Genomic DNA, 23,294 nt, shown 5'->3' with positions numbered 1-23,294 from the left:
GCTTTAGGGCAGTGGCTCTTAAACTTGAGTGTGTGTATCAGAATCATGAGAGGTGCAAGTTAAAAAAGTTATTGTTAGGCCACATCCCCAGGGGTTTCTGGTTCAGCAGGTCTGAGCTGGGGCCCAACGGTGTGCATTTCTAATACGCTTCTATGTGATGCTGGTGCAAGGACCACTCACTGAGAACCACTGCTTTAAGGAGATTCTGCGTATCTCTGCTCAGATCTAGATTTTGCAGCCTAAGTGTCAAAGAATTATCGACTTCCTTTATTTCCACGTTCTCAGTGGATTCCTTGCTGTAGTCCCTACTTTGCCCCTTCGCAGCTCTCTACCCCAAGGCCCCACCTCCTCTTGAGCCCTAACTACTGTGAGCTAGCCCTCTCTGTGGTCCAGGGAGCTAGGCTCCTGAGTTTGGGTAGGAGATGTCTTCTTGTATGTCTGCTCTTCACAGGCTTTCCCCACATCTGTGTTTAGGCTGAGTTTCATTCTCCACTCACTTGCCCTGCTAGATACTCTACTCTTCACTTTTGTCCCTTGTTCAGAGCACCTATCACTTTATCCCAGAAAGGTTTTCTTAACATCTAAGCTCTACCTCACCATAGTAGTCTGCCAAGCCATCCTGGATAGAAAAACCATTCTAGGAGGCAATCTCAGTCTGAATAAAAGCCAGAGTTTTTCCGAATGGCCCTATACAACCTGGCCTCATTCCCTTCACACATCTGGCTCCAGCTACACTGACCTCCCCACTGCTCCACAGATACTCTAGATATCCAGACTTGTTCTCACCTCAGAACATTAGCCTTTCCTGTTCCCTCTACCTCAAATTCTCTTCTCCCATATGGCTACATGGCTTATTCCCTCACCTCCTTGCAATCTTTGCTTAAATATTACTTTCTCAGTGAAGCCTCTCAGACTACTCTATTTAAAACTGCAGTCCAGCGGAAGGAGGGTCGGGGGAGAACAAAGAGGGTAAAGAGGGTCAAATACATGGTGATGGAAGGAAACTAGACTTTGGGTATTTAGCACAAAATATAGTTGTAGTATAAAGTTGTACACCTGAAACTTATATAATGTTATGAACCAATGTCACCTCCCAAAAATTTTAATTAAAATTTAAAAAAACCTTCAGTCCACCATGGCACTTCCTGTTCTCCTTCCTTACTTTGTTTTTCTCCATAGGCAAACTACTGCCTATAATTTTGTTTATTTTTATTGTCTCTCGTCCCCAATTAAACTGTCCCTGAGGACAAGAGTTTACTGGGTTCACTGGGCTTAGAAGCATGCCTGGCATATAGTAAGTATTCAAAAAATCGTTGTTGAGTTAATATATGAATAAAGAAGTTAATTTTCCCCACCAGGCACTGAGACTATGGGGAGTGCAGGGCTGCAGCTTTCTCAGCAAGGGGAGAGACAACTGCAAGAACGGGAAGTCAAGAAGTCAAAGTCCCCAACATCTTCCCCCACCTGCATGGGTCAGGGAGAGGGCAGTGAGAAATGAAAACTCCCAGCTGCAGAAGGGAAAGTAGGTTGAGGGGGGAGGAGAAGGATAGGTGTCTCCATCAATGCTGAAGCAGGGTGGATGGAGTTCTGGGCAGGGACAAAAGGGCCTCGATGAGGGGGACACTCCTCACCTTCCCTAGACATGATCAGCCAAACAGAGCGGCAAGGGGGATGAAGGGTTGGCCTAAGGAGGGCACTTATCAGGGCTACTCACCTGCTCTGTTGAACTCACAGTGACCAGCACCCCCACCACACACATACACTCACACATAAGCCTCATGTCAACCTCAACCCTTGACTCTTGTGTCCATACATGCTGCCTCTCCTAGCACCACTTTCAGTTCCTTCAAAGAATCTACTTAAATTCTTGAATTCCTGAGCTCTGTAGATTTTACTAAAGATTCCAAAGGGGATAAGATCAGGGAATGACATTGTACATCCTAAAGCAAACGAATTAAAATGCCTCTGTTAGACATGTCCATATTTCCAAGTGCCTCTCTGGAGCCACCAAGCTGGGAATGAAGTTTCCCTCCCTTTGCAGACCCTGCACCCATCCTGCCACTCTCCCAGACTTCAGATTCTTCTCCCATCCACAACGCAGAAAAATCCCAGTCAGAAAAATCCCTTCCTTGACTGTGTGCCCAGATTCACGAAACCTGACAAAATGCAAGGTCTTAGAGTTACCTGAATCTCTGGACCTGTTCAAAGGCCATTTGTTCCTGAGAATAAATGCCCCTGGGGTCTTACTGCCCTTCCCCCTCACTTCCAGTGGCTTATCAAAATATTTTTTTCATGCACACACAGGGCTCTCCTTAAGAAGAATTTGGGAGAATGTTATTTTCTCATCTCCATTCTACACCCAGCTCCACCTTCTTCCTGAGGGGCCAGTGTCAGCAGAAGCTGATGGGGAAGTGAAGCCTGGAAGTAGAGGAGGAGGGAAGGAGGGGAAAGGGGAAGTTTGGGAGAGAGGCCTCCCAGAAGGCTGTGAGAAAGGAAAACTGGCAGACAGAGAGACAGCTTGTCTCCACCAGCACCTCCACCAGCATCTGCTGAGCCATGAGCCAAACCCGGGATTTACAGGGTAGGGAAGATGTAACAGGCAGAAGCCTCAAATGGGAGTGAGGAGACAACAGACCTGGGCCAAGTTCTAGGAAGGCAGTGAGCTGGCCTAGGAAGGCAGAATTGTGGTGGCTCTGGGCTGCTGTGCGGGTGAGGAGAGGAAGGAAGGTAAGGATATATTAACCTTTGTGTCCCCTCAGGAGGAAAAGCCTTTGGACTGCTGAAGGCCCAGCAGGAAGAGAGACTGGATGAAATCAACAAGGTGAAAGGAAGGACTAAGGGGTCAGGGCCTGGGGGAAGGGGTCCCCAGACCCAGAGGACCTACCCTAGCTCTGGCTTTCCCCCACAGCAACTCCTGGATGATCCCAAATACAGCAGCGATGAGGATCTACCCTCCAAACTGGAAGCCTTCAAGAGTGAGGGGGAAACTGTAGGGGCGGATGGGAGGTGAGGGGGTAGGATTTCTCCAAGAACAGAGAGGGGACAGCAGAGACGCAAAGTCTATTTTTGTGGTGGCAAGAAGGAAGTCTGCCTCTACTGCCTGCTGGTTGCAGTCCCCTTCCCTGGCCAGCGCCTCTCAGCAGCCTCTCTAGTTTGGGACACCTTAATAGGACTCCTCAACTGCCCAACCCACACTTCTCCTTCCACACCTTCTCCTTCCACACCTTCTCTCCGATCTAGCATTCAATAGCAACTCCTTTCTCAGTCCTCTTGCCTGCCCCTGCCTGTGCCCCTCTAGCCAGAGCTTACCCTCTCCGCTTTCTTCCCTCACCCAGAGAAATACATGGAGTTTGACCTGAATGGAGACGGAGATATCGGTGAGAAAAGGGTGATTTCGGGGACTGTGCAGACCTAGGAAGAGGGCAGTGTCTCATACAGTTCCATTACTGATGGTTTGGGAAAGCTACCAGAGTAGGAGAAAGGGAATAAGAATATGATGGGGGGTGGGGTGGGTGGAGAGACTCTTCCTCTTCTCACTCCTATCCTCTACCTCCAGATATCATGTCCCTGAAGCGAATGCTAGAGAAACTGGGGGTCCCCAAGACCCACCTAGAGCTAAAGAAATTAATCAGGGAGGTTTCTGGTACCTCTGGGGAGACATTCAGCTACTCTGACTTTCTCAAGATGATGTTGGGCAAGAGATCTGCCATCCTAAAAATGTGAGTGTTCACATCTAACTTCCTCTATACTTACCTGTTTTCTCCCCACCCCCACTCCCAGCCCCAGGCTCACCTTCTACATATTACTCAGCATCTATCTCCTCTATCCTTTGAGGGACTCTTCCAAGGTCCTACCCCCATCCGTGGTCTGGTCCCCACAGACCCCAACTCTCTCACCCTTGCCCTCCTTCTTCCTCCTCCCACCCTTGCAAGCACTATCCTCTTCTAAATTTTCATAGCAGCCTAAGATTTATTCTCTTGAGAGGACTGTTCCCTGATCCCTGTGTCTCTTCCCATCTCAACCAGGATCCTGATGTATGAGGAGAAAGCAAGGGAGCAGGAGAAGCCAGCAGGTCCTCCCGCCAAGAAAGCTATCTCTGAGTTGCCCTGATTTGTGGTGGGGGGAAATTTGGTGGGATCAAAGGGGCTTCTAATAACTCGAAGACAAAATTGTGAGCCAGAGTCAAACCAAAATAAATTCTCCTGCTCCTCCAGATCAAGTCATCTTGGTCTCTGTTTGGGGGAATTTTTTTTCCTGGGGTTGGAAAGGAATGAAGCATCTTTGAGGCGAGAGCAGCAAGGATTTGCCCAGATGAGCAATCTATCACCAATTGTGTAGTGTGTCTACTACAGTAGGTGGTGTGGTACACCAAAGGGGATTCCAGATATATAATGTAGCCTTTACCCCAAGGAAGTTAGGTAGGATGAAAAGACATGTACAGACAAAAAAATCACCCAGGCCCATGGTGAAGAGCAAGGATTACCTTTAACCAACATTCTCCATCACTATAAGCTTTGTGATCTTAACAAATCACTACTCAGTCTCTCTTTTATCTGAAAATGAAGATAATATGACCCACCCTGCAGTGCCTGACATATCACAAGCCCTCAATAATATTCAAAATTTGAATGGATGGATGGATGAAAGAACTAGTGTTACTGAATGAAGTAAAGGAGTCACAATACTATAAAGCCTGATAATTGAAGTGTTAAATGAGTCATTGAGGTCCTTTTGGGGACAAACTACAGAAACTGAGTCTAACAACAGGAAAAAGGGTTTGGATTAGGAAGATACTGAGGGCAGATGCTGGGGATACAGGATCTCTGGATGGCAGAAAGGGTTAAATAGCAAACCCCAGTAATTGGCCACTATTTCAGATTTCCCGACTCCCTAGAAAAAGAGAATGCAATTGGCCCAGCTTGTTTCATGTTCTGAGAACAGACCAGGCCACTGAGACCATCCATGTTAGCCCTTCTCAATGGTGAAGCCACACTAGTATCCTAAAGACTGCTACAGTGACTATACAGCACTTCAGACAAGGACAAGATTACTGAGTTAAAAAAAAAAATCTGAATATAACAAAATTAATAGCTGACCTCTATTGAACACCTATTATATACTAGATACCATTCTAAATGCTTTCCATGTATTAATTCATTTACTCTTCACAACAACCCTCATGAAACCAAGAAAGGAAGAAAGGATCTGGGTATCTTAAATAATGTGTTCATTCAGGATAAATTAGGTTATGTTCACACAATAGACTATAATTACACAGCAATGAGAATGAAGAAACTATAACTACATGCAACAATGTGGATGAAATTTATCAATATAATGTTGAGTAGAAGAAAACAGACACAAAAGAGCTCTTACTGTACTCATCTGTATAAAGTATAAAAACAGGTAAGACTAATACATGTTGTTATAAGGATAGTAGTTAGCCTTGGGGAAGGCTCACAAGAGGCCAACCGAGCAGATGGAAAAGAAAGGCCTCAAGATGAGACATGCCTGGTGTAGGTAGAGAGAATGATAAAATCAGAGACATGAAAGGGGACCAACTCATCTAGGATCTTATAGGTCACTATAAAAACTTTGGTTTTTATTCTGAGAGAAACAGAGAGGTATTGCACGGCTTTGAGCAAAGGATTTTTTTTTTTTTTTTTTTTGGGCCTCTTTGAAAAAAAGCCAACTCTAGCTGCACTTATAGAGAACACAGTAGACTGTAGAAGCAGGTGTAGACTCAGGAAGACCAGTTGGGAGGCTGTTGCTGTAACACACATGAAAGATGAGGATGGTTCAGATGAAGGTGAAAGTACTGGAAGAGAAGAGGTTGGATTCTGGATATTTTCTCAAGATAGTTCGATTTAGGACACACTGAATTTGAAATAATCTTTTAGATACCCAAGAGAAGATGTCAAGTACATAGCTGTGTATACAAGCCTGTAGTTTGAGAGAGAGGTCTCTGATGAAGAAATATATTTGGGAGTCATCAACACACAAAGGCCATTTCAAGCCATGAGACTGATGTCTTTAACAAGCCCAGTATGGGTAGAGAGTAAGGGTGAAGGTCTGACTGAGTGGGTTTGAGAAAGGATGAGAGGAGAGAGATTGGAGACTGTATAAACAGCTCTTCCAAGAAATTTTGCTGTGATAGCTGACCAGGGAGAGGTGTCCTCTATGTTTGAGTCATTTCTGATTACTTCCTTTGTGTTTCTCTGATTTCGCATATAAGTGACATCATGTGGTATTTATCTTTCAGCCTTATTTCATTCAGCGTAATAACCTCTAGGTCCATCCATGCTGTTGCTAATGGTAGAATTTCATTTTTTTAATGGCTGTGTAATATTCCGTTATATATATATATGAACCATAACTTCTTTAGCCAGTCATCTGTTGATGGGCTTTTAGGTTGCTTCCATATCTTGGCTATTGTTAAGTTGGGCTGCTATGAACATAGATCTTTATAAATTATTGTTTTGGTTTTCTTTGGATAAATACCCAGAAGTGCAATTGCAGGGTCAAAAGGCATATCCAGTTTTAATTTTTTGAGAAACTTCCAGTTTTCCATAGTGGCTGTACCAATTTGCAATCCCACCAACAATGTATGAAAGTTCCCTTTTCTCCACATCCTTGCCAACACTTGTTCTTTGATTTATTGATGATAGCCATTCTGACAGGTGTCAGGTGCTATCTCACTGTGGTTTTAATTTGTATTTCTCTGACGATTAATGACCTTGAGCATCTTTTCAAATACCTATTGGCCATCTGTATTTCCTCTTTGGAGAATTATCTAATCAGGTCTTCTGCCCATTTTTTAATTGGATTTTTTTTTTTGTCGAGTTCATCTCAGCTATCTTAATGGGCCTCTGGATCTTGCTAATTTTTCTGCTCTCATTTTCCATCATACGCAGTTCCTTAATTTACCACACCAGCCTAGGTACAGATCCCCAAACCCATGCCTCCACTCATCAGTTTATTGGGCCTGAGATATGTACCCTCCCCTCAAACCTGACTAAATCCTAACTAGTTCTTCATATCTCTTAATAAGAGAAACGTTTTTCTAGAAGCATTTCTGAACCTTCCCAGGCAAGGTCTCATTTTGTTCCCCTACTTCTATAATATTCCGTGCATATCTCTGCTGCCTTCAAAACACAGTTGCTGAACTGGTAGTAGGTCTGACTGGAACAGAGTAATAAATTAAAGATTAATAAGGAGACAAAGAAGGGTCAAGTACCTCATTTCGTAGAATGAAATCCATTGTGAAGAGAATACAAATTGCCAACAATATCAGATATACAAATACCTTCATGAAAATTACAGTTATAAAATTACATGCCCGTCTTGTCATTTCATTGGTTGCCAATATTTTGATGAATAGGTCATTCCTAGCTTACCTTTGTTCAAATGATTTGCATGTATTATGCAAATAAATAGAACTGCCTAAAGAATGCCCATGCTGCGTGATGTCCACGATACACTCTCCTGGACCCTTCGATTGGTCCATCTACCCACCTCATTTGCATGACAGGATTTAATAAATTAAAGACCTCGTCCCTCTGTATTCACCTCTCGCGAAAGGACGCGTAAATTGTGACTTCCTTGGTTACGTAAGCCCCGCCCCCCAGCGCCTAATCCCTTCCGCCCTGTCCTCTCTCAGTTCCCTCCGCTAAAAGCGCCACGGACCCTGTATCGTTTCCTTCCACTCTCGGCGTCCCTACGTCTCTCTGCTTCTATTTTTCCACGAACGCACGGCGCACGCTCCGCCTCACCCCCTTCCCCCGTGCAAATTCTGCACCCCAACCGCCTGGTCGACAGGCGCCACATTCCCGCCCCCTCTACACGTCTCAACGGCCGACGCCGGGGGGGCCCGCCTCTGCAGCCAATCGGCGTCCTAGCGCTGTAAGCCCCTCCTCTTATGCAGATAACCTATGGCAGCTCCTCACGCCCTGTTTTTTTTTTGTTTTTTTTTTTAAAGTAAGAAGAGCCCTGGAAGTAAAGAGGAAAAATAGAAAGTGCCCGCCCCTTATGCAAATAAAGGGGCGTGTCTGTGCGCGGAGGGAGGCGGGTGGGGGGGCACTCCCGGGGGCGGCGGTTGCCCGGATGGGCCGTTAGTCGGAGCCCAGCCGCGGAGTGAGCGAGGGAGACGGGAAGAGCCGAGCCCGGCGCCATCCGCCGCCATCCGCCCCCACCCCACCGTCATCCCACCCCGGGGCGCCCCTGGGCCCCAGTCCCGGACCCCCGCGCACCCGGCCAGGTGAGTCTGGGTGAGCCGAGTGCTCACGCCCTTTTCCATTGCGGGAGCGGTGGTGGCAGCGGCGGCGGCAGCGGCGGCGGTGGCAGGCCAGCGGGGGGAGGAGAAGCTGCCATTAGCCGCCGCCATTTTGTCCTCCTACAGCCGGGGCCTGGCCTGCCCCTCCCCCTCTGGTACCACCTCTTTGAGACCCGCACCTTCAGCCCCTCTCGGAGTCTATAGCCAACTCCTGCCCATCCACCTTCATGGCTTCATGCAGCGATCCCTTCTCCTGGGGCCGTAACTCCCCATCCTCCGCTGTGCTCTAGGCATCTCACCCCTATTTTCGGGCCCCCTTCGCCGCCGCAGCTCAAGAGTGGGCCGCGCCCCACCGTTCTTTTGGAGAGTCTCTTTTCCTCCATATTGGACTCCCTCCCATCACCTAGAGCTAGAGTACCCCCTTCTTGACGCCCTTTTTTGCGTTCAGTCACTCCCACTCTGGAACCCTGCTTTTATCCCGCATATTTGCTTTCTACGTTCCTGATCTCTCCTTTTTCCTGTTCCTTCTCTTTTCTATCCCAACCCCCTTTTATTCCTGGCTCTCGACATTACCACCTTAAGTTTGCATCCTTTTCTTACTATTTCTGTTTACGTGTAGTATTTCTCACCTTCTTTCACCTTGTTTTATTAATCTTAGTCTCTTCATGATTTTTCTATCCCCTTTTCCTTCACCTACAAAGCAACCCCTAACTCCCATCCTCTCATCTAACCTGTTTTAAAGTTCTCCCCACTTTTAGTTTTCATCCTGATCCTGTCTCGATTTCCTACGACCTCTCATCTCTTTTCGTTACACCATTCCTCCTTATAAATGAATGCCTGGTCACTTCCGAAGTGACCAACTATGGAGACTTTGACCTGCGTGGGGAGCAAGGGATGTTAGGGAAAGAAAGGACTGTTGATGGACTTTCTTACCGAGGGTCAGAAAATGAAGTTCGTTTTGGCCTTGGCCCCATGGTTACAGGGTGCTCTTGAGGTGGCTCCAAAATGCTTTGTTTTCCTCAAACGTCTACATAGGATAGGCCAGAACCCGCCAGCATTGCCTCTGGAAACAAGGTAGTTCCATGAGCAATTCTATGCCACCAGCCTCCAGTCTGGCTGAGCAAGCTCATAAAATCTTTAAACTCCCTGCATACCTTCCTGCAAACCTACCCCAGAGGGGAGTGAGGCTGCTGAGAATGGAACCTGGGGCACAGTTAGGGAGTTGGTGTCTAAAGCTCTGTTCCTTGCACGATGGAGCTGTGCACCTCTTTCTGGTTTTCTCTGGGGCTTGGATTTGCCTTGTTTTATCGCAGGTCTCTGAAATGATTTTGTTGAAGAGATAGATTATTCATGGGAATAATGAAGAGGCTGCTACCTTTTATAGACTGGCATAAAGGGGAGAGTATACTAGGAAGATACTACATTTTTATTTGGATTTCTTTGATAAGAGATTTCTGGGTGAAAGAGGGAAAGTGGTATTTGGGCTCTCTGGGAGCTGAGTTGATTATGGTTGCTTAAAAGGAACTGGGAGTTTGAATAGGCTGGAGGAAAAGACACCAGAGGACCACATATCTGGGCCCCTAAAGAAAATGAAAGAGAACGTCTAAGCTTTTATTGGGAGTCTGTAAGAGGAGCAGAAACTGAAACACTGGGTGTTTGGCCCACAGGTTCCGGCACGTTTTGGGGGAGGTGCCTGCAGGACCCAACGTACTCAATGAGCTTCCAGCGCAATGTCCGATCGCTCGGGGCCGACTGCCAAGGGGAAGGATGGAAAGAAGTATTCCTCGCTCAACCTGTTTGATACGTATAAGGGCAAGTCCTTAGAGATCCAGAAACCTGCTGGTGAGGGTCCTGCAAAGATACTCCTAATTATTGGAAGCTGAGCATGAATGGGGCATGCATTTTAGAGCTCTTTGAAGAGAAATGGCTATAATACAGATTGTCAAAAAACTAAAGAGGAACACTAGAGACTCCCCAACTTTATCTTGGGTCGCATGGGGGATATTGGGCTTTGGATAAACACTAGTTATCCTCCTACAGAGGCGTGTCTGTGGTTGCTTGTCTTTGGACATTTAAGAATTGAAGGCAAAGAAATGTGGGCTTGGAGAAGTCTGGGGTCAGCTTGCTCCCTAAAGGCTCAGGATCACTCATCCCACATAGAAACATTGAATATAATGCCTCTCAGCCTTCCTGATAGGATTTTAAAGATTACCAAGGGCAAAGGAAGGGATGGTTTCTAAGAGAAGTTTAGTGGTAAGACACTGATAATATCTAAATAGAGCTTAGGTTTAAGATCTCCCAGGTGAGGCATTTTTTTATCCTTCATCTTTTCTCCAGTTGCCCCTCGCCATGGCCTGCAGAGTCTTGGGAAAGTTGCCATTGCCCGGCGTATGCCACCCCCAGCCAACCTTCCAAGCCTGAAAGCCGAGAACAAAGGCAATGACCCCAACGTCTCACTAGTGCCGAAAGACGGAACAGGATGGGCAAGCAAACAGGAGCAGTCCGACCCCAAGAGGTCAAGAGAGGTTTGGGGGACCTAGAGGGATAGATACTTGAACTTTGAACTTCAGGATGAATTGCTTTAACCCAGCCACAAGGCCAGAGACAAAAAGGGAAGCCCCTCTCTTACCTATTGCAGGATTCCTATTAGATCAGGGGTCCCCAAACCTCAGGCCATGGACCAGTACCAGTCCGTGGCCTGTTACAAACTGGGCCATGCAGCAGAGGTGAGCGGCAGACAAGCAAGTGAAGCTTCATCTGTATTTGCAGCTGCTCCCCAGTGCTAGCTGGCATCACTGCCTCAGCTCCACCTCAGATAGTTGGGCATTAGATTCTCATAGGAGCACTGGTCCCTGGTGCCAAAAAAGTTGGGCACTGCTATGTTAAGAGGACTAAGGAATGGTAACTTTAGCTTTGTCAGATGGGAAGAAAGCGTGAAGAAACAGATGACCGCTTCTGTGGGGTAATAATAGTATTTTGTCCTAATATTTGTAATCAGGAGCAAATAGGCCTGGATTCAGTTCCTGTTCTCCAGTTAGAGAATTAGGGAACACTCCTGGATAACTTTCTCGTTCTTTCATTTCCTCAGTTCCGATGCCTCAACCGTTCAGCTGCCGGAATCGCAGCCACTGCTGGCTTCACAGACGCCTGCCTCGAACCAGCCGAAACGACCCCCAGCAGCCCCCGAGGTACCAGAAGAATTGGATGTTATTGAAAGGGTGAGAGGAAAAATATATTCTGTCTCATTATTTAACGTCACTATTTCTTATCTATACTTCCCCAGAACACTCCTTCAGTTCCAAGCGGGGTAAAGTCCTGGGCACAAGCCAGTGTCACCCATGGAGCACATGGAGATGGTGAGTGCAGGGCTATTTGGGGAGCTCGCTCTGGCACTCCGGTAGGCAGGATCCCTCCATTGTACCTTCGGCGAAGTATCCTTAGTCCTTTGACTAAATATTGGAGTCCATATTCAGCTTCATGGGGCACATGAGCATGTTTGTCTCAGTCTCATATGAGGGTGAGGAGGGTGTCCCAAAACTGATGTTTCTTTGGAAATGAGCACCTTGTGTATAGGGGGTGAGTTTGAAGGCAGGAACCTGATGCTCTGGTGTCTATCAGGACTTTCCCCATTCATGGTGCATCCTCAGTAAGTATACTTCTGTCTTCTCTGCTCCCCAACCTTGACAGGTGGAAGGGCATCAAGCCTACTGTCACGATTCTCTCGAGAGGAATTTCCGACCCTGCAGGCGGCTGGCGACCAGGACAAGGCTGCCAAGGAAAGGGAGTCTGCCGAACCGTCGTCTGGGCCCGGACCAAGCCTCCGCCCCCAAAGTGAGTGGGAGCGACTAAGTGGGTGGGTGGGTGGGTGAATGGTTACCTTTTGTCAGAGACATTGCCTTATTTCTTCTCCGAGCTAAGTGCTGGCTTATTCACCTTTCTCCACTATCATTTTCAGCTATGTTCATTTTCTGCCTTTTCCAAAATAGGTTCTGCAACTTGGAGGGACGGAGGTGGGCGTGGCCCTGATGAGCTGGAGGGCCCGGACTCCAAACTTCTTCATGGCCATGATCCCCGGGGAGGACTGCAGCCTTCGGGCCCACCCCAGTTCCCTCCCTATCGAGGAATGATGCCGCCCTTCGTGAGTTTGGATATGTTGTTTTGGAGTGGTTGCACTGGAAGCTGAAGAATTAGGAATTAGGACTTAGTCTTTAAAGGGGATAGGTAGAAAGTCGGGGCCTGTGACATAGAGTAAGGGTGGGGAGAATGGTAGGTTTAGGGAGCTGGTAGGCTATTTGACTATGCCTCTGAAAGCTGTTGTTGGGCCCTTTTGCAGATGTATCCCCCTTATCTCCCGTTCCCTCCACCCTATGGACCCCAAGGGCCTTACCGATACCCCACTCCTGATGGGCCCAGGTGAGTAATCCCAGGTCTGGGTTTGTGGTTGGGAATGAGGGAAGCTTATTGGAGAAGAGATGGTTTTTCTGGCCAGGAGGCTCAGTCTTGTATGTGGTTGTACACCATGCCATCTTTTACTCTCTTTCCCATTTGCTTTTTCGTACACAGCCGTTTCCCCCGTGTGGTAGGCCCCCGGGGCTCAGGGCCGCCAATGCGCCTCGTAGAGCCTGTAGGTCGGCCTTCCATTCTAAAAGAGGATAATCTCAAGGAGTTTGACCAGTTGGACCAAGAGAATGATGATGGTTGGGCAGGTAAGTGGATATTAAGGATCAAGCATTTTGGTCTTAAAGACAAAATCTGAGGAGGAAAAAATGGGTAGTTATGTGAAAGCAAAGCAGATGTCAAACAAAGGGTAGGAGAAATACATGGAGGAAAGCCAAGTCCTGGTAATGAACTGAGAGGAGTGAGAATAACAGCGCTCCTGGTGGATTCAGACTTTTTTTGCGGGGGCGGGGGCAGGTTGGCATTGGTATGCATTTCATCATGTAGTTCCAGACCACTTCCTGTGGTCCAAGAGATACCTGAGATTGGAAAGCACAGTAATTGCGTTATTACTCTTCACATTTTCCCTCAGGGGCCCATGAAGAGGTCGACTACACTGAAAAGCTCAAGTTCAGTGATGAAGAAGACGGGCGAGACTCCGATGAGGAGGGAGCTGAGGGCCAGTGAGTTAGGGTCCTCTGGGGAGCGGAGGGGACTCAGTTTGTCTCTTGGTAGTATACTTTTAAAGGAGTTGGGTTGCACCTGATTTTAATTCCACTATCGGTCTGTTCACAGCAAGGAGTCCCAGTCAACTGCTGGTGAGGAACGGCCCCCTGAAGCAGATGGCAAAAAGGGCAACTCCCCCAGCAGCGAACTGCCCCCTCCCAAGACGGCTTGGGCAGAGACCTCTCGGCCTTCAGAGACAGAGTCGGGGCCTCCTATCCCAAAGCCTCCCCCACCCCCACCTCACCGGGGCCCCGCCGGGAACTGGGGCCCCCCTGGGGACTACCCAGTGAGTGTCTATAAATGAGGGGTTGAGGGGGTCAGTTGTGGGTGATAATGGCATCTGAGTAATTGAATGAGCAGTGATAGAGGAAGTTGAAGGGAAGGCTGAAAATGAACTGCAGGAAGTGTAGAGCTTTAGAGCATCTCTTACAAGGTTTGGAACATACTTAGTATTAGAGAAGTCTGGGTGAAAAGAAATTGGGATGCTATTGAGAAGAACAAGGAGGCCTGGGTATTTTTGTGTCTCCGAAAGGTGAGGAAATAAGACTAGGATGATGAGTTTGTCCCTACCCAGAGAGGCCATTCACCCAAGGCCTGGTCCTTGCACTCGCAACTAGAGACAGTTGATCCGTCCCTGGAAGAGGTCATAATGACTGACACCTCTGGCCCTGCTGGGTCTACCTGTTGACAGGATCGTGGCAAGCTCCCAGCACCCGAAGACGAGGATGAGGCATGGAGGCAGCGGCGAAAACAGTCTTCGTCTGAGATCTCCCTGGCTGTAGAGCGTGCCCGGCGGCGGCGGGAGGAGGAGGAGCGCCGCATGCAGGAAGAGCGCCGGGCAGCCTGTGCCGAGAAGCTCAAGCGACTTGATGAGAAGTTTGGGGCACCTGACAAGCGGCTCAAAGCAGAGCCTACTGCTCCACCTGCTGTACCTCCTTCCCCAGCTCCACTGCTTACAGTTCCCAAAGAACTACCTGCACCTCCAGCTCCCCCACTGGCACCAGCCCCAACACCAGAAAAAGAACCAGAAGAGCCAACACAGGCTCCTCCTGCCCAGTCCACTCCCACTCCAGGTGTGGCTCCATCTCCCGCCCTGGTGAGTGGTGGTGGCAGTACCAGTAGCACCAGCAGTGGCAGCTTCGAAACCAGCCCAGGTATGGAGATGGCGTTAGGTACTACCAGGTGTTAGATCTCTTATCTACTTGAGTCAAGGGTTAGTAGGAAGGATTGGAGGAAGGAAGGTAGAAGGTACTTGTTTTGGTTTATTGGATTATCCGTGTGGGGTGGGGATTACTACCTGAGTGCCTTAATAAGTAGTAACTTAAAATCTTTTCCATAGCCTTGTGTGGGGCAGGACTCTAAAGAAGGTCTGTTATTTTGGTGGTTTCGTGGGAAGTACCTGCCACCACCATTGGCTCTTGAGAGGCCATGAAAGTGTTTCACGTGTTTAAAGTGAGAAAGACTTATCTTTAGAGAGGGAGCTAGAGTTGAGAGCTGAAATTACAGGAGTGTTCGTGGACTATCTGTAGTGCTTTATGCCACTCTGACTGTTTTTTTCATCAATACAGTAGAACCCCAGCTGCCCTCAAAAGAGGGTCCTGAACCATCAGAAGAGGTTCCTTCTCCTGCCACACCCCCAGCCCTAAAGGTGGAACCCAAGGGTGATGGGGTTGGTCCCACCCGGCAGCCCCCTAGCCAGGGCTTGGGCTACCCCAAATATCAGAAGTCGTTGCCGCCTCGTTTCCAGCGGCAGCAGCAGGTGAGATCGAGTTACTTCCCCTCTTAAAGGCTGCTTTTCTCCCTAGGTTCAACATTTATTTTGTTTGTAAGTTCCCTTTTTGGTTCATCTACCAGTTCTATCTCCATCTGATCTAGTTAAATGTTACATTTATGTATGAGCTTTTTTTGCGGGGGCGGGGGGTCCTTTTTCTGTTTGGTAGTGGGGAGTTTTGATACTTCTCTTGTCCTCCCGTAGGAGCAGCTCTTGAAACAGCAGCAACAGCAATGGCAGCAGCATCAACAGGGCTCCACCCCACCTGCCCCAGTGCCCCCATCACCACCACAGCCTGCGACCATGGGGGCTGTGCCGACTCCACAGGCTCCTCCCCCTAAGGCCCTATACCCAGGTGCTCTGGGCCGGCCCCCACCCATGCCCCCAATGAACTTTGATCCCCGCTGGATGATGATTCCTCCTTATGTAGACCCCCGGCTCCTCCAGGGCCGGCCCCCTCTGGACTTCTACTCTCCCAGTGTCCATCCCTCTGGTAAGGGGTCATAGGAGGGGTGGGGGACCCCTCAGTCCTAGGAAGTGTGGGTATCAGCATATTGCTGTGAGATAAAGAGCTACCAGTGAAGGAGAAGGCATATGTGTTCAGTACTGCTAAGATAGCTCTTAGTTGCAAGGAAGGGCTTATGGAAGAAATAAATAGGGGTCCTTCATTGGCCAGGATTTTTTTTGAGGGGACTGATTAATTTATAGAGAAACTGAGTGCATGACCCTATTTCATGAAAGCAGTCCAGGCCCAGACTTAGTGGGAATAAGATGCGGAGGGGCTGATGTTGACTTGACTGAAAGGGAGGGTGGATTAGACTGGGGAGATGCATTTCAGGCTGGAGGGCCTTATTCACATGAAAAAGGGTTACCTTTCTCATATTCTGTTTCCTCAGGCCTAGTTCCCCGGGAGCGCTCAGACAGTGGGGGCTCAAGCTCAGAGGCATTCGAGCGCCATGCACCCACCCTCCTACGCGATCGGGGTACCCCACCAGTGGATCCAAAGTTGGCCTGGGTAGGAGATGTCTTCACCACATCTGCTGACCCCCGCCCGCTTACCTCACCACGACGCCAGGCTGCTGATGAGGATGACAAGGGCATGAGGTGAGTCTGAGGAGTGAGAAATGGGTGAGTTCTTAGTGAAAGGATCTAGACTGTGGATTATTGATGAACCGATATGGATAAACATGAAAGGAGTATTTAGATCATAATAAAGTGTTCTCTTTTCCCACCTAATTCCAATTTTTCTCATCCTGAGATGCTTATTTCCATTCTTTTGTCTCCCTCTTCAGGAGTGAGACCCCTCCAGTACCTCCGCCACCACCTTATCTGGCCAGTTACCCCGGCTTTCCTGAGAATGGAACTCCTGGACCCCCAATCTCTCGCTTCCCTCTGGAGGAGCCAGCTCCCCCAGGGCCCCGTCCACTCCCCTGGCCCCCAGGCAGTGATGAGGCAACCAAGATACAAGCTCTGCCACCCAGGAAGGAGACCCCCAAGGAGGAAACACCACAGCTAACAGGGCAAGAAGCCAGCCGAAAGCCTGCCCGTGGAGTTGGAGGCCAGGGCCTCCCACCACCTCGCAGAGAGGGCCGCACTGAGACCCGCTGGGGCCCTCGCCCAGGCAGTAATCGTCGTGGAATCCCTCCAGAGGAATCAGGGGCCCCTCCCCGCAGGGCTGGGCCTATAAAGAAACCCCCACCACCAACAAAAGTGGAAGAACTGCCTCTCAAGCCCCTGGAACAGGGGGATGAAACCCCCAAGGTTCCAAAGCCAGAACCACTCAAGACAGCCAAGGGGAAGTTAGGAGGGCCCAAGGAGACTCCACCCAGTGGGAATCTTTCCCCTGCCCCAAGGCTTCGGAGAGACTATTCTTATGAAAGAGTGGCTCCTGCCTCCTGCCGGGGTCGGGGCCGAGGGGAGTATTTCGCCAGAGGGAGGGGTTTTCGGGGGACCTACGGGGGGCGGGGACGGGGATCCCGAAGCCGAGAGTTTCGCAGTTACCGAGAGTTTCGTGGAGACGATGGGCGTGGAAGTGGGGCAGGGGGATCAAACCATCCCCCTGCACCCCGTGGCCGCACTGCCAGTGAGACACGAAGCGAGGGTTCTGAGTACGAAGAAATCCCCAAGCGGCGCCGGCAGCGGGGTTCAGAAACAGGCAGCGAGACCCATGAGAGTGATCTGGCCCCGTCAGACAAGGAGGCCCCCCCGTCCAAGGAAGGAGTGCTCACCCAGGTCCCTCTTGCTCCCCAACCATCAGGGGCCCCTCTTTCACCAGCCCCAGCCCGATTTTCCACTGCCCGAGGTGGGCGAGTCTTCACTCCCAGAGGAATTCCTTCACGCCGGGGCCGGGGTGGAGGACGGCCCCCTCCGCCCATTTGCCCAGGCTGGAGCCCTCCGACCAAGTCTCTGGCTCCCAAGAAACCTTTAGTGGGTTCTCTGACAAGTAAGGAGCCTTTAAAAGAGAAGCTGATCCCAGGACCTCTGTCCCCTATGCCCCGGGGAGGCAGCAGTGCTGGCAGCAACCTGGGCATGGGTGTGGAAGATGGGGAACGGCCCCGAAGGAGGCGACATGGGAGGGCTCAGCAGCAGGACAAACCACCTCGCTTTCGGAGGCTGAAACAGGAACGAGAGAATGCTGCCAGAGGGGCCGAGGGCAAGCTCTCTTCCCTAGCCCTTCCAGCATCTACCCCTGGACCAGAGGATCCCCTCACAGTGGTAGCAGTGCCCCCACCACCTCGCCGGGCAGCTGCCAAATCTCCTGATCTGTCAAACCAGAACTCAGACCAAGCCAATGAGGAATGGGAGACTGCATCAGAGAGCAGTGACTTTGCCAGTGAGCGCCGAGGGGACAAGGAGGCTCCCCCACCAACACTGCTGACCTCCAAAGTTGTGGGAACTCCTGGGGGCAGTGGTGTGCCAGGCATTTCAGCCATGTCCCGTGGAGACCTGAGCCAGAGAGCCAAGGATTTGAGCAAGCGAAGTTTCTCGAGTCAGCGGCCAGGCATGGAAAGGCAAAATCGGCGCCCAGGCAGCAAGGCTGGCAGCGGTGGAGGAGGTGGTGGGGGTCCTGGAGCGAGGACCAGCTCAGGACGAGGAGACAAGAGGAGCTGGCCCTCTCCCAAGAACCGAAGGTGGGTAGGGACAGGCCTAAGTCTTCTTAAACTAAAGAAATTTTGGGAGGGGAGAAACCCTGAGGATGCATGGGCTATTGGAAAAACACTGGGATATATCCACAACTGAAGGAGCTGGAAAGCAGTTGATAGAAACATCTGTTCCTTTTTGCTCTGTAGACCTGTACACATGTAGAATTTCTCAGGAATGCCTGAAAACACCTGGATTTGCACAGGGAAGAGGAGAGGTTGTGATTTGACTTGTAGGAAAAGTAATAGTTTCAGGAATGTTGGAGCTGATGCTCTATTCTCTTTAGCCGACTTCCGGAGGAGCGTACCCCAGGGCTTCCTCTGCCTCCCCCACCACCCAGTAGTTCTGCAGTCTTCCGCCTGGACCAAGTTATCCACAGCAACCCTGCTGGCATCCAACGGGCTCTGGCCCAGCTCAGCAGCCGCCAAGGGAGTGCAGCTGCACAAGGGGGGCACCCAAGGCCAAAGCCTGGGTCTCCCCAAACCCCTCAAGGCCCCTCCCCTCAGCCCTCAACCCGCTACGACCCTCAGAGGGCCAGCAACAGCATTGGTGTCAATTCGGGTAAGCTGGAGGGGCTAAGGGTGAGCCTGTCTACGTCCCTAGAGAAGGTCAGGTGTTAAAGGGGGAAGAGTCTGGCTTGGGGGGACCCTGGTGCTGGGTGTCTGTTCTGAGCAAGGGTGGAAGGATTGGGAGGTGGTGGGGTAAAGAGAACAAGCTATGGTCAAGAATAGAGCGAAGCCTATGCTGACAGTTTTCCCCTTTTCCCCAGACCCCCACTTCGAGGAGCCAGGGCCGATGGTGAGGGGGGTGGGCGGGACTCCCCGGGATCCTGCCGGGGTTAATCCCTTCCCCCCCAAACGGCGGGAGCGGCCTCCCAGAAAACCAGAGCTGCTGCAGGAGGTGAGGGGTGGGGCTTGAGATCGTGCTTCACTGCTCTCCCTCCTGAAGGTTCCCTTATGTTTTCTCCACTTTTTCCTGTTCATGTATTCTTACCCCAAATTCTTAGTGTTAAGTCACTGCATGTCTCAGTTGTTGCCCCACATTTCACTCTGTCCCAGTTTCTTATATTCCCCGTTTCCCAGGTCATTCATGTTTTGTCTGTGATCTTTTTCACTTTTAGGAATCTTTGCCACCTTCTCATAGTTCTGGATTCTTGGGCCCTAAGCCTGAGGGTCCAGGCCCTCAGGGAGAGTCCAGAGATGCAGGAACAGAGGCCTTAACCCCTCACATCTGGAATCGTTTACATACTAGTGAGTAAAGCTGAGCTGAATGAAGAACTGTATTAGAGCTAGAAGGGCCTCACAACTGTCCTCATATTCCCTGTTCTGTCGGTGCTTTTCCCAGCCACTAGCCGAAAAAGTTACCGGCCTGGCCCCATGGAGCCCTGGATGGAACCCCTGAGTCCTTTTGAGGATGTGGCTGGCACAGAGGTGAGTGAGGATGAGAGTTTCTGAGCTGGGATTTTGTCAAATACTGGCCATACTTCCCCATCTGTTCTGGGTTGGGTCTGGGGCTGTTCCCTGACATAGTTGTATTCTTCAGTTTGTCTGATTGTGTACACCAGTCAGGTATTGGGGCATTTTCTACTCTACTTAACTAACTCCTTCTCCACTCCCCTCAGATGAGTCAGTCTGACAGTGGGGTGGACCTGAGTGGGGATTCTCAGGTGTCATCAGGTCCCTGCAGCCAGCGAAGTTCCCCTGATGGAGGACTCAAGGGAGCAGCAGAGGGGCTCCCCAAGCGGCCCGGAGGCCCCTCACCCCTGAATGCTATTCCTGGTGAGGGTCCACTTGGCTCTGAACCCTCTGAACCTCCTAGGAGACGGCCACTTGCACCCCTTGATGGGGACAAAAAGGTAAAAGACGAAGAAAGGGTAAGAGTATTTCAGGGACTCTTCTTGACTGTAGTCCTACTGTTGTCTTTCCTCTTTCCTCTTCCTGTGTGTGTTTTGGGGATTCTCCGATTTTGCCTTGTTTCTTTCCAACTCCATTTAACTGTGTTCCCCAACCCAGGAGCTACCCGGGGAGCAGCCTCTGCCACCTAGTCCCATTGGCACAGAACGATTGCAGTGTACAGACCGAGGCCCAGAGCCTGGCTCCTTGCGGCCATCCCATCGACCTGGCCCCCCAGTCCAGTTTGGCACCAGTGACAAGGTCCACATGGGCTGGATCTGACTATCTTGGGTTGGGTGGAGAGAAGGGAAGGACTAGAGGTGGGATATGGAAGACACACGTCTAAATCATGGGATAATCTCCCCTGCCTCATGATCACAGGACTCCGACTTGCACTTCGTGGTAGGAGACAGTTTAAAAACAGAGAAGGAGCTAACAGCGTCAGTCACTGAGGTAAGTTGGAGAATGAGTTTGGTGGAAAGAACTTAATTTCTGGAGATGGGTGTGAGTGACCTGGGCATCCAGGATGCCCAGATAACCCTCTTGACAAGGGTTCTCCTTCCCAGGCCATTCCTATATCCCGAGACTGGGAGGTGCTCCCCAGTGCTTCTGCTGTAGCTGAGCCACCACCACAATCCAAAAATTTGGGTTCGGGGCAGTGTGGCCCAGAGCCCAGTTCCTCGGGCCAGCGCTTGTACTCTGAGGTCTTCTATGGCAGCCCTGGGCCTTCCAGTTCTCAGGTAGGTCCCACTTCCTGTCCCACAACACCTTTCTGCCTGCTGTCCTTAATGCCTTTCCAGTTTGTCATTTAATTTTTCTCCTTGCTTTCACTGTAGTTGGGGGGATGGATGAGCTTTTGTTGACTAAAAGAAACGGGAGCTATTTCAGCTTTGTTCTCCTGCAGGTCTCAGGGGGAGCCATAGATGCTCAGTTACATCCCAACCATGGAGGCTTCCGCCCTGGAACACCCTCACTGCACTCTTACAGGTAAGAGAAGATGCCTGTGGATTCCAGAAAGAAATGGAGTCATGTTGGGGGAGAGGAAAGGGGAAGAGCTGTCTCTAGGTATCAAAGACTGCTGGACTTTGGGCATTGCTCAGACTAATGGAGTAAATGACTGGCTTCCTGACACTTTTCTTCCCCCTTTCCAGGTCACAGCCCCTGTACCTCCCCCCCGGCCCAGCACCCCCCTCAGCACTGCTCTCTGGGGTAGCTGTAAAGGGCCAGTTTGTGGATTTCTCAGCGCTGCAAGCAACAGAGCTGGGGAAGTTGCCAGCTGGAGTTCTCTATCCTCCACCTTCTTTCCTCTACTCTCCAGCTTTCTGCCCCAGCCCTCTGCCTGACCCACCCTTGCTTCAGGTAAGAGGTGGGCACGTCCTGGGCTTAAGGAGAAACGGGTGGGGGAGAATGCTTTGGGGAAAGTTGCCATGTTACTGTTCCCCAACAGGTGCGCCAAGATCTGCCATCTCCGTCAGATTTTTATTCTCCTCTGCAACCTGGCAGCCAAAGTGGCTTTCTCCCCTCAGGGGCCCCTGCCCAACAGGTTCCTTTTATCTTTCCACTTCCCTTTCATTCTCTTAGTCCAACCTCTAATTTTTAAAATTTATCCCGTTTTCTGATGTTCCTTCCTTCTCCCAGCACACACTCCACATCTCATTACAGATGCTTCTACCCATGGTGGACTCACAGCTGCCTGTGGTGAATTTTGGCTCCCTGCCACCAGCACCACCTCCTGCCCCACCCCCCCTTTCTCTGTTACCAGTGGGCCCTGCTCTGCAGCCCCCCAGTCTGGCTGTGCGGCCCCCACCGGCTCCTCCTACTCGGGTGCTGCCTTCACCTGCCAGGCCCTTCCCCGCTAGCTTGGGGCGAGCAGAGGTAAGGTATAGGAAGAACTCCAAGAGTTAGGGGTAGAGATTCGATATCTGTAGATGAACGGGTTGAGAACAGGAGGCTCATGCGTTTTTTGTTTTTTTTTTTATTTACACCCAGTAGAAATAAAGCCGTTCCAGGATTATCGGAAACTGAGCAGCAGCCTTGGGGGACCTGGGTCATCAAGTACTCCCCCAGCTGGAAGGCAAGAGAAGGGAATGGGAATACAGACTGCCCAGCCTTGAGGCCTTTCTTTCTTTGGGGACCAGGGGGCAGTCTTTAGCTCACCTTAAACACTTTTCCTCCTTTAGGTCTTTCTCTGGCTTCAATTCTCGTCTGAAGGCCCCACCCTCCACCTACAGCGGAGTCTTCCGCACCCAGCGCATCGACCTTTACCAGCAGGTAAAGAAGAAACCCGTGGCTCCAAGTCTGAATTTGAGTCACCACCCAAGTTCTGTCCTTCCATTTCTGATCTCCCAGTATGATTTATTACTCTTCCACATACTCCTGCCTCCCAGGCCTCCCCACCAGATGCTCTGCGCTGGATGCCAAAGCCTTGGGAGCGAACAGGGCCACCTTCTCGAGAAGGACCTTCACGACGGGCAGAAGAGCCTGGGTCCCGAGGGGATAAGGAGCCTGGGTTGCCCCCACCCCGCTGAGGGCATTCTCCTTGCCCCCTGTCCCCCCCACCCCACCCACCCCACCCCGGGGCTTGTATATAGATTATAAATATATAAGGGGGAAAGGGGTGGGTGGGGAGGGATTGTGGGGCTGGGGCCTCACTTCCCCTTCTCCCCTGTCCCCTGGTCCCCTATCCCTGGGGCCATTTGTTAAAAAATAATAATAAAAATTAAAAAAATATTTCCAAAATGATTTTAAGGGCAGGTTGGTTGGTTGCAATCTGTTGTATCACAGTATAGTGCCAAGTATCCTATAGGGCAGTTTTACTTTGATCTTTTGTATCTTTATGTGGGCCAGGAAATAGAGCTGGACTATGCTGGGCAAATCTGCCAGCAAGCAGCAGCTGGTTGGTTACCCGTCTGTAGCTGACAGTTGAGCTGGTCCCTGCATCTTCCCTCGCGTATCTGGGGCCTTGGTGGGACATCTGGAATTGTGAGCCAGCGTCTCTATGTGGCTCTTACAGCAAGATATTCTCAAGAGTCATCAGATCTCCTTATGACCACGA

At 50.3% G+C, this 23,294-nt stretch overlaps 2 protein-coding genes, 1 long non-coding RNA gene and 1 other non-coding gene across 7 annotated transcripts; 3 read left to right on the top strand and 1 right to left on the bottom strand.

Moving 5' to 3' along the window:
* The first annotated feature begins 2,432 nt into the window (after nucleotides 1-2,432).
* On the top strand, nucleotides 2,433-4,213 carry AIF1 (allograft inflammatory factor 1). Its single transcript, XM_039883097.1, has 6 exons — nucleotides 2,433-2,581; nucleotides 2,760-2,821; nucleotides 2,909-2,975; nucleotides 3,336-3,377; nucleotides 3,557-3,719; nucleotides 4,026-4,213. Exons 1-6 carry the CDS (start codon nucleotides 2,557-2,559, stop codon nucleotides 4,108-4,110), a joined length of 444 nt encoding a protein of 147 aa, XP_039739031.1. The 5' UTR covers nucleotides 2,433-2,556; the 3' UTR covers nucleotides 4,111-4,213.
* Nucleotides 4,214-6,826: 2,613 nt separating this feature from the next.
* Nucleotides 6,827-7,763, bottom strand: LOC120618943 (uncharacterized). The gene is made up of 2 exons (XR_005657331.1): nucleotides 7,687-7,763; nucleotides 6,827-7,182 (listed from the first exon to the last, which is right to left on the bottom strand). It is a non-coding gene; the product is annotated as an uncharacterized LOC120618943 (long non-coding RNA).
* Nucleotides 7,764-8,092: 329 nt separating this feature from the next.
* On the top strand, nucleotides 8,093-22,981 carry PRRC2A (proline rich coiled-coil 2A). Of its 4 annotated transcripts, none has more exons than XM_039883033.1 (31): nucleotides 8,093-8,257; nucleotides 9,940-10,114; nucleotides 10,610-10,787; nucleotides 11,361-11,460; nucleotides 11,556-11,628; nucleotides 11,960-12,103; nucleotides 12,259-12,410; nucleotides 12,606-12,685; nucleotides 12,836-12,978; nucleotides 13,302-13,392; nucleotides 13,505-13,721; nucleotides 14,127-14,589; nucleotides 15,004-15,194; nucleotides 15,411-15,699; nucleotides 16,103-16,310; nucleotides 16,499-18,337; nucleotides 18,634-18,908; nucleotides 19,117-19,247; nucleotides 19,468-19,597; nucleotides 19,692-19,777; nucleotides 19,969-20,202; nucleotides 20,360-20,500; nucleotides 20,621-20,692; nucleotides 20,806-20,979; nucleotides 21,144-21,226; nucleotides 21,391-21,598; nucleotides 21,687-21,782; nucleotides 21,902-22,114; nucleotides 22,219-22,313; nucleotides 22,420-22,510; nucleotides 22,627-22,981. In XM_039883033.1, exons 2-31 carry the CDS (start codon nucleotides 10,003-10,005, stop codon nucleotides 22,765-22,767), a joined length of 6,450 nt encoding a protein of 2,149 aa, XP_039738967.1. In that variant the 5' UTR covers nucleotides 8,093-8,257; nucleotides 9,940-10,002; the 3' UTR covers nucleotides 22,768-22,981. The 4 variants fall into 4 exon arrangements, with proteins under 4 accessions (XP_039738967.1, XP_039738970.1, XP_039738969.1 ...); XM_039883035.1 differs by having other exon boundaries at nucleotides 8,111-8,257; nucleotides 15,007-15,194; XM_039883034.1 differs by lacking the exon at nucleotides 8,093-8,257 and adding an exon at nucleotides 9,213-9,346 and having other exon boundaries at nucleotides 22,627-22,767.
* LOC120618978 (small nucleolar RNA SNORA38) lies at nucleotides 10,302-10,432 on the top strand. The gene has a single exon (XR_005657337.1). It is a non-coding gene; the product is annotated as a small nucleolar RNA SNORA38 (small nucleolar RNA).
* Nucleotides 22,982-23,294: the final 313 nt, after the last annotated feature.

Source organism: Pteropus medius, unplaced genomic scaffold (assembly GCF_902729225.1).
Source record: "Pteropus medius unplaced genomic scaffold, Ma_sr-lr_union100, whole genome shotgun sequence".
NCBI classification, from domain to species: domain Eukaryota; kingdom Metazoa; phylum Chordata; class Mammalia; order Chiroptera; family Pteropodidae; genus Pteropus; species Pteropus medius.
The sequence above is the reverse complement of the archived record's forward strand: the minus strand, read 5'-3'. Positions and strand labels throughout refer to the sequence as shown.

Bases quoted from the DNA above. Each gene is read 5' to 3' on its own strand.
- AIF1 (XM_039883097.1), top strand. From the start codon at position 2,557: ATGAGCCAAACCCGGGATTTACAGG. The intron at 2,822-2,908 runs GTGAAAGGAAGG...TTTCCCCCACAG, and splicing joins GACTGGATGAAATCAACAAG to CAACTCCTGGATGATCCCAA. The intron at 3,378-3,556 runs GTGAGAAAAGGG...CTCTACCTCCAG, and splicing joins GAATGGAGACGGAGATATCG to ATATCATGTCCCTGAAGCGA.
- PRRC2A (XM_039883033.1), top strand. From the start codon at position 10,003: ATGTCCGATCGCTCGGGGCCGACTGCCAAGGGGAAGGATGGAAAGAAG. The intron at 12,411-12,605 runs GTGAGTTTGGAT...GCCCTTTTGCAG, and splicing joins GAGGAATGATGCCGCCCTTC to ATGTATCCCCCTTATCTCCC. The intron at 18,909-19,116 runs GTAAGCTGGAGG...CCTTTTCCCCAG, and splicing joins CAGCATTGGTGTCAATTCGG to ACCCCCACTTCGAGGAGCCA.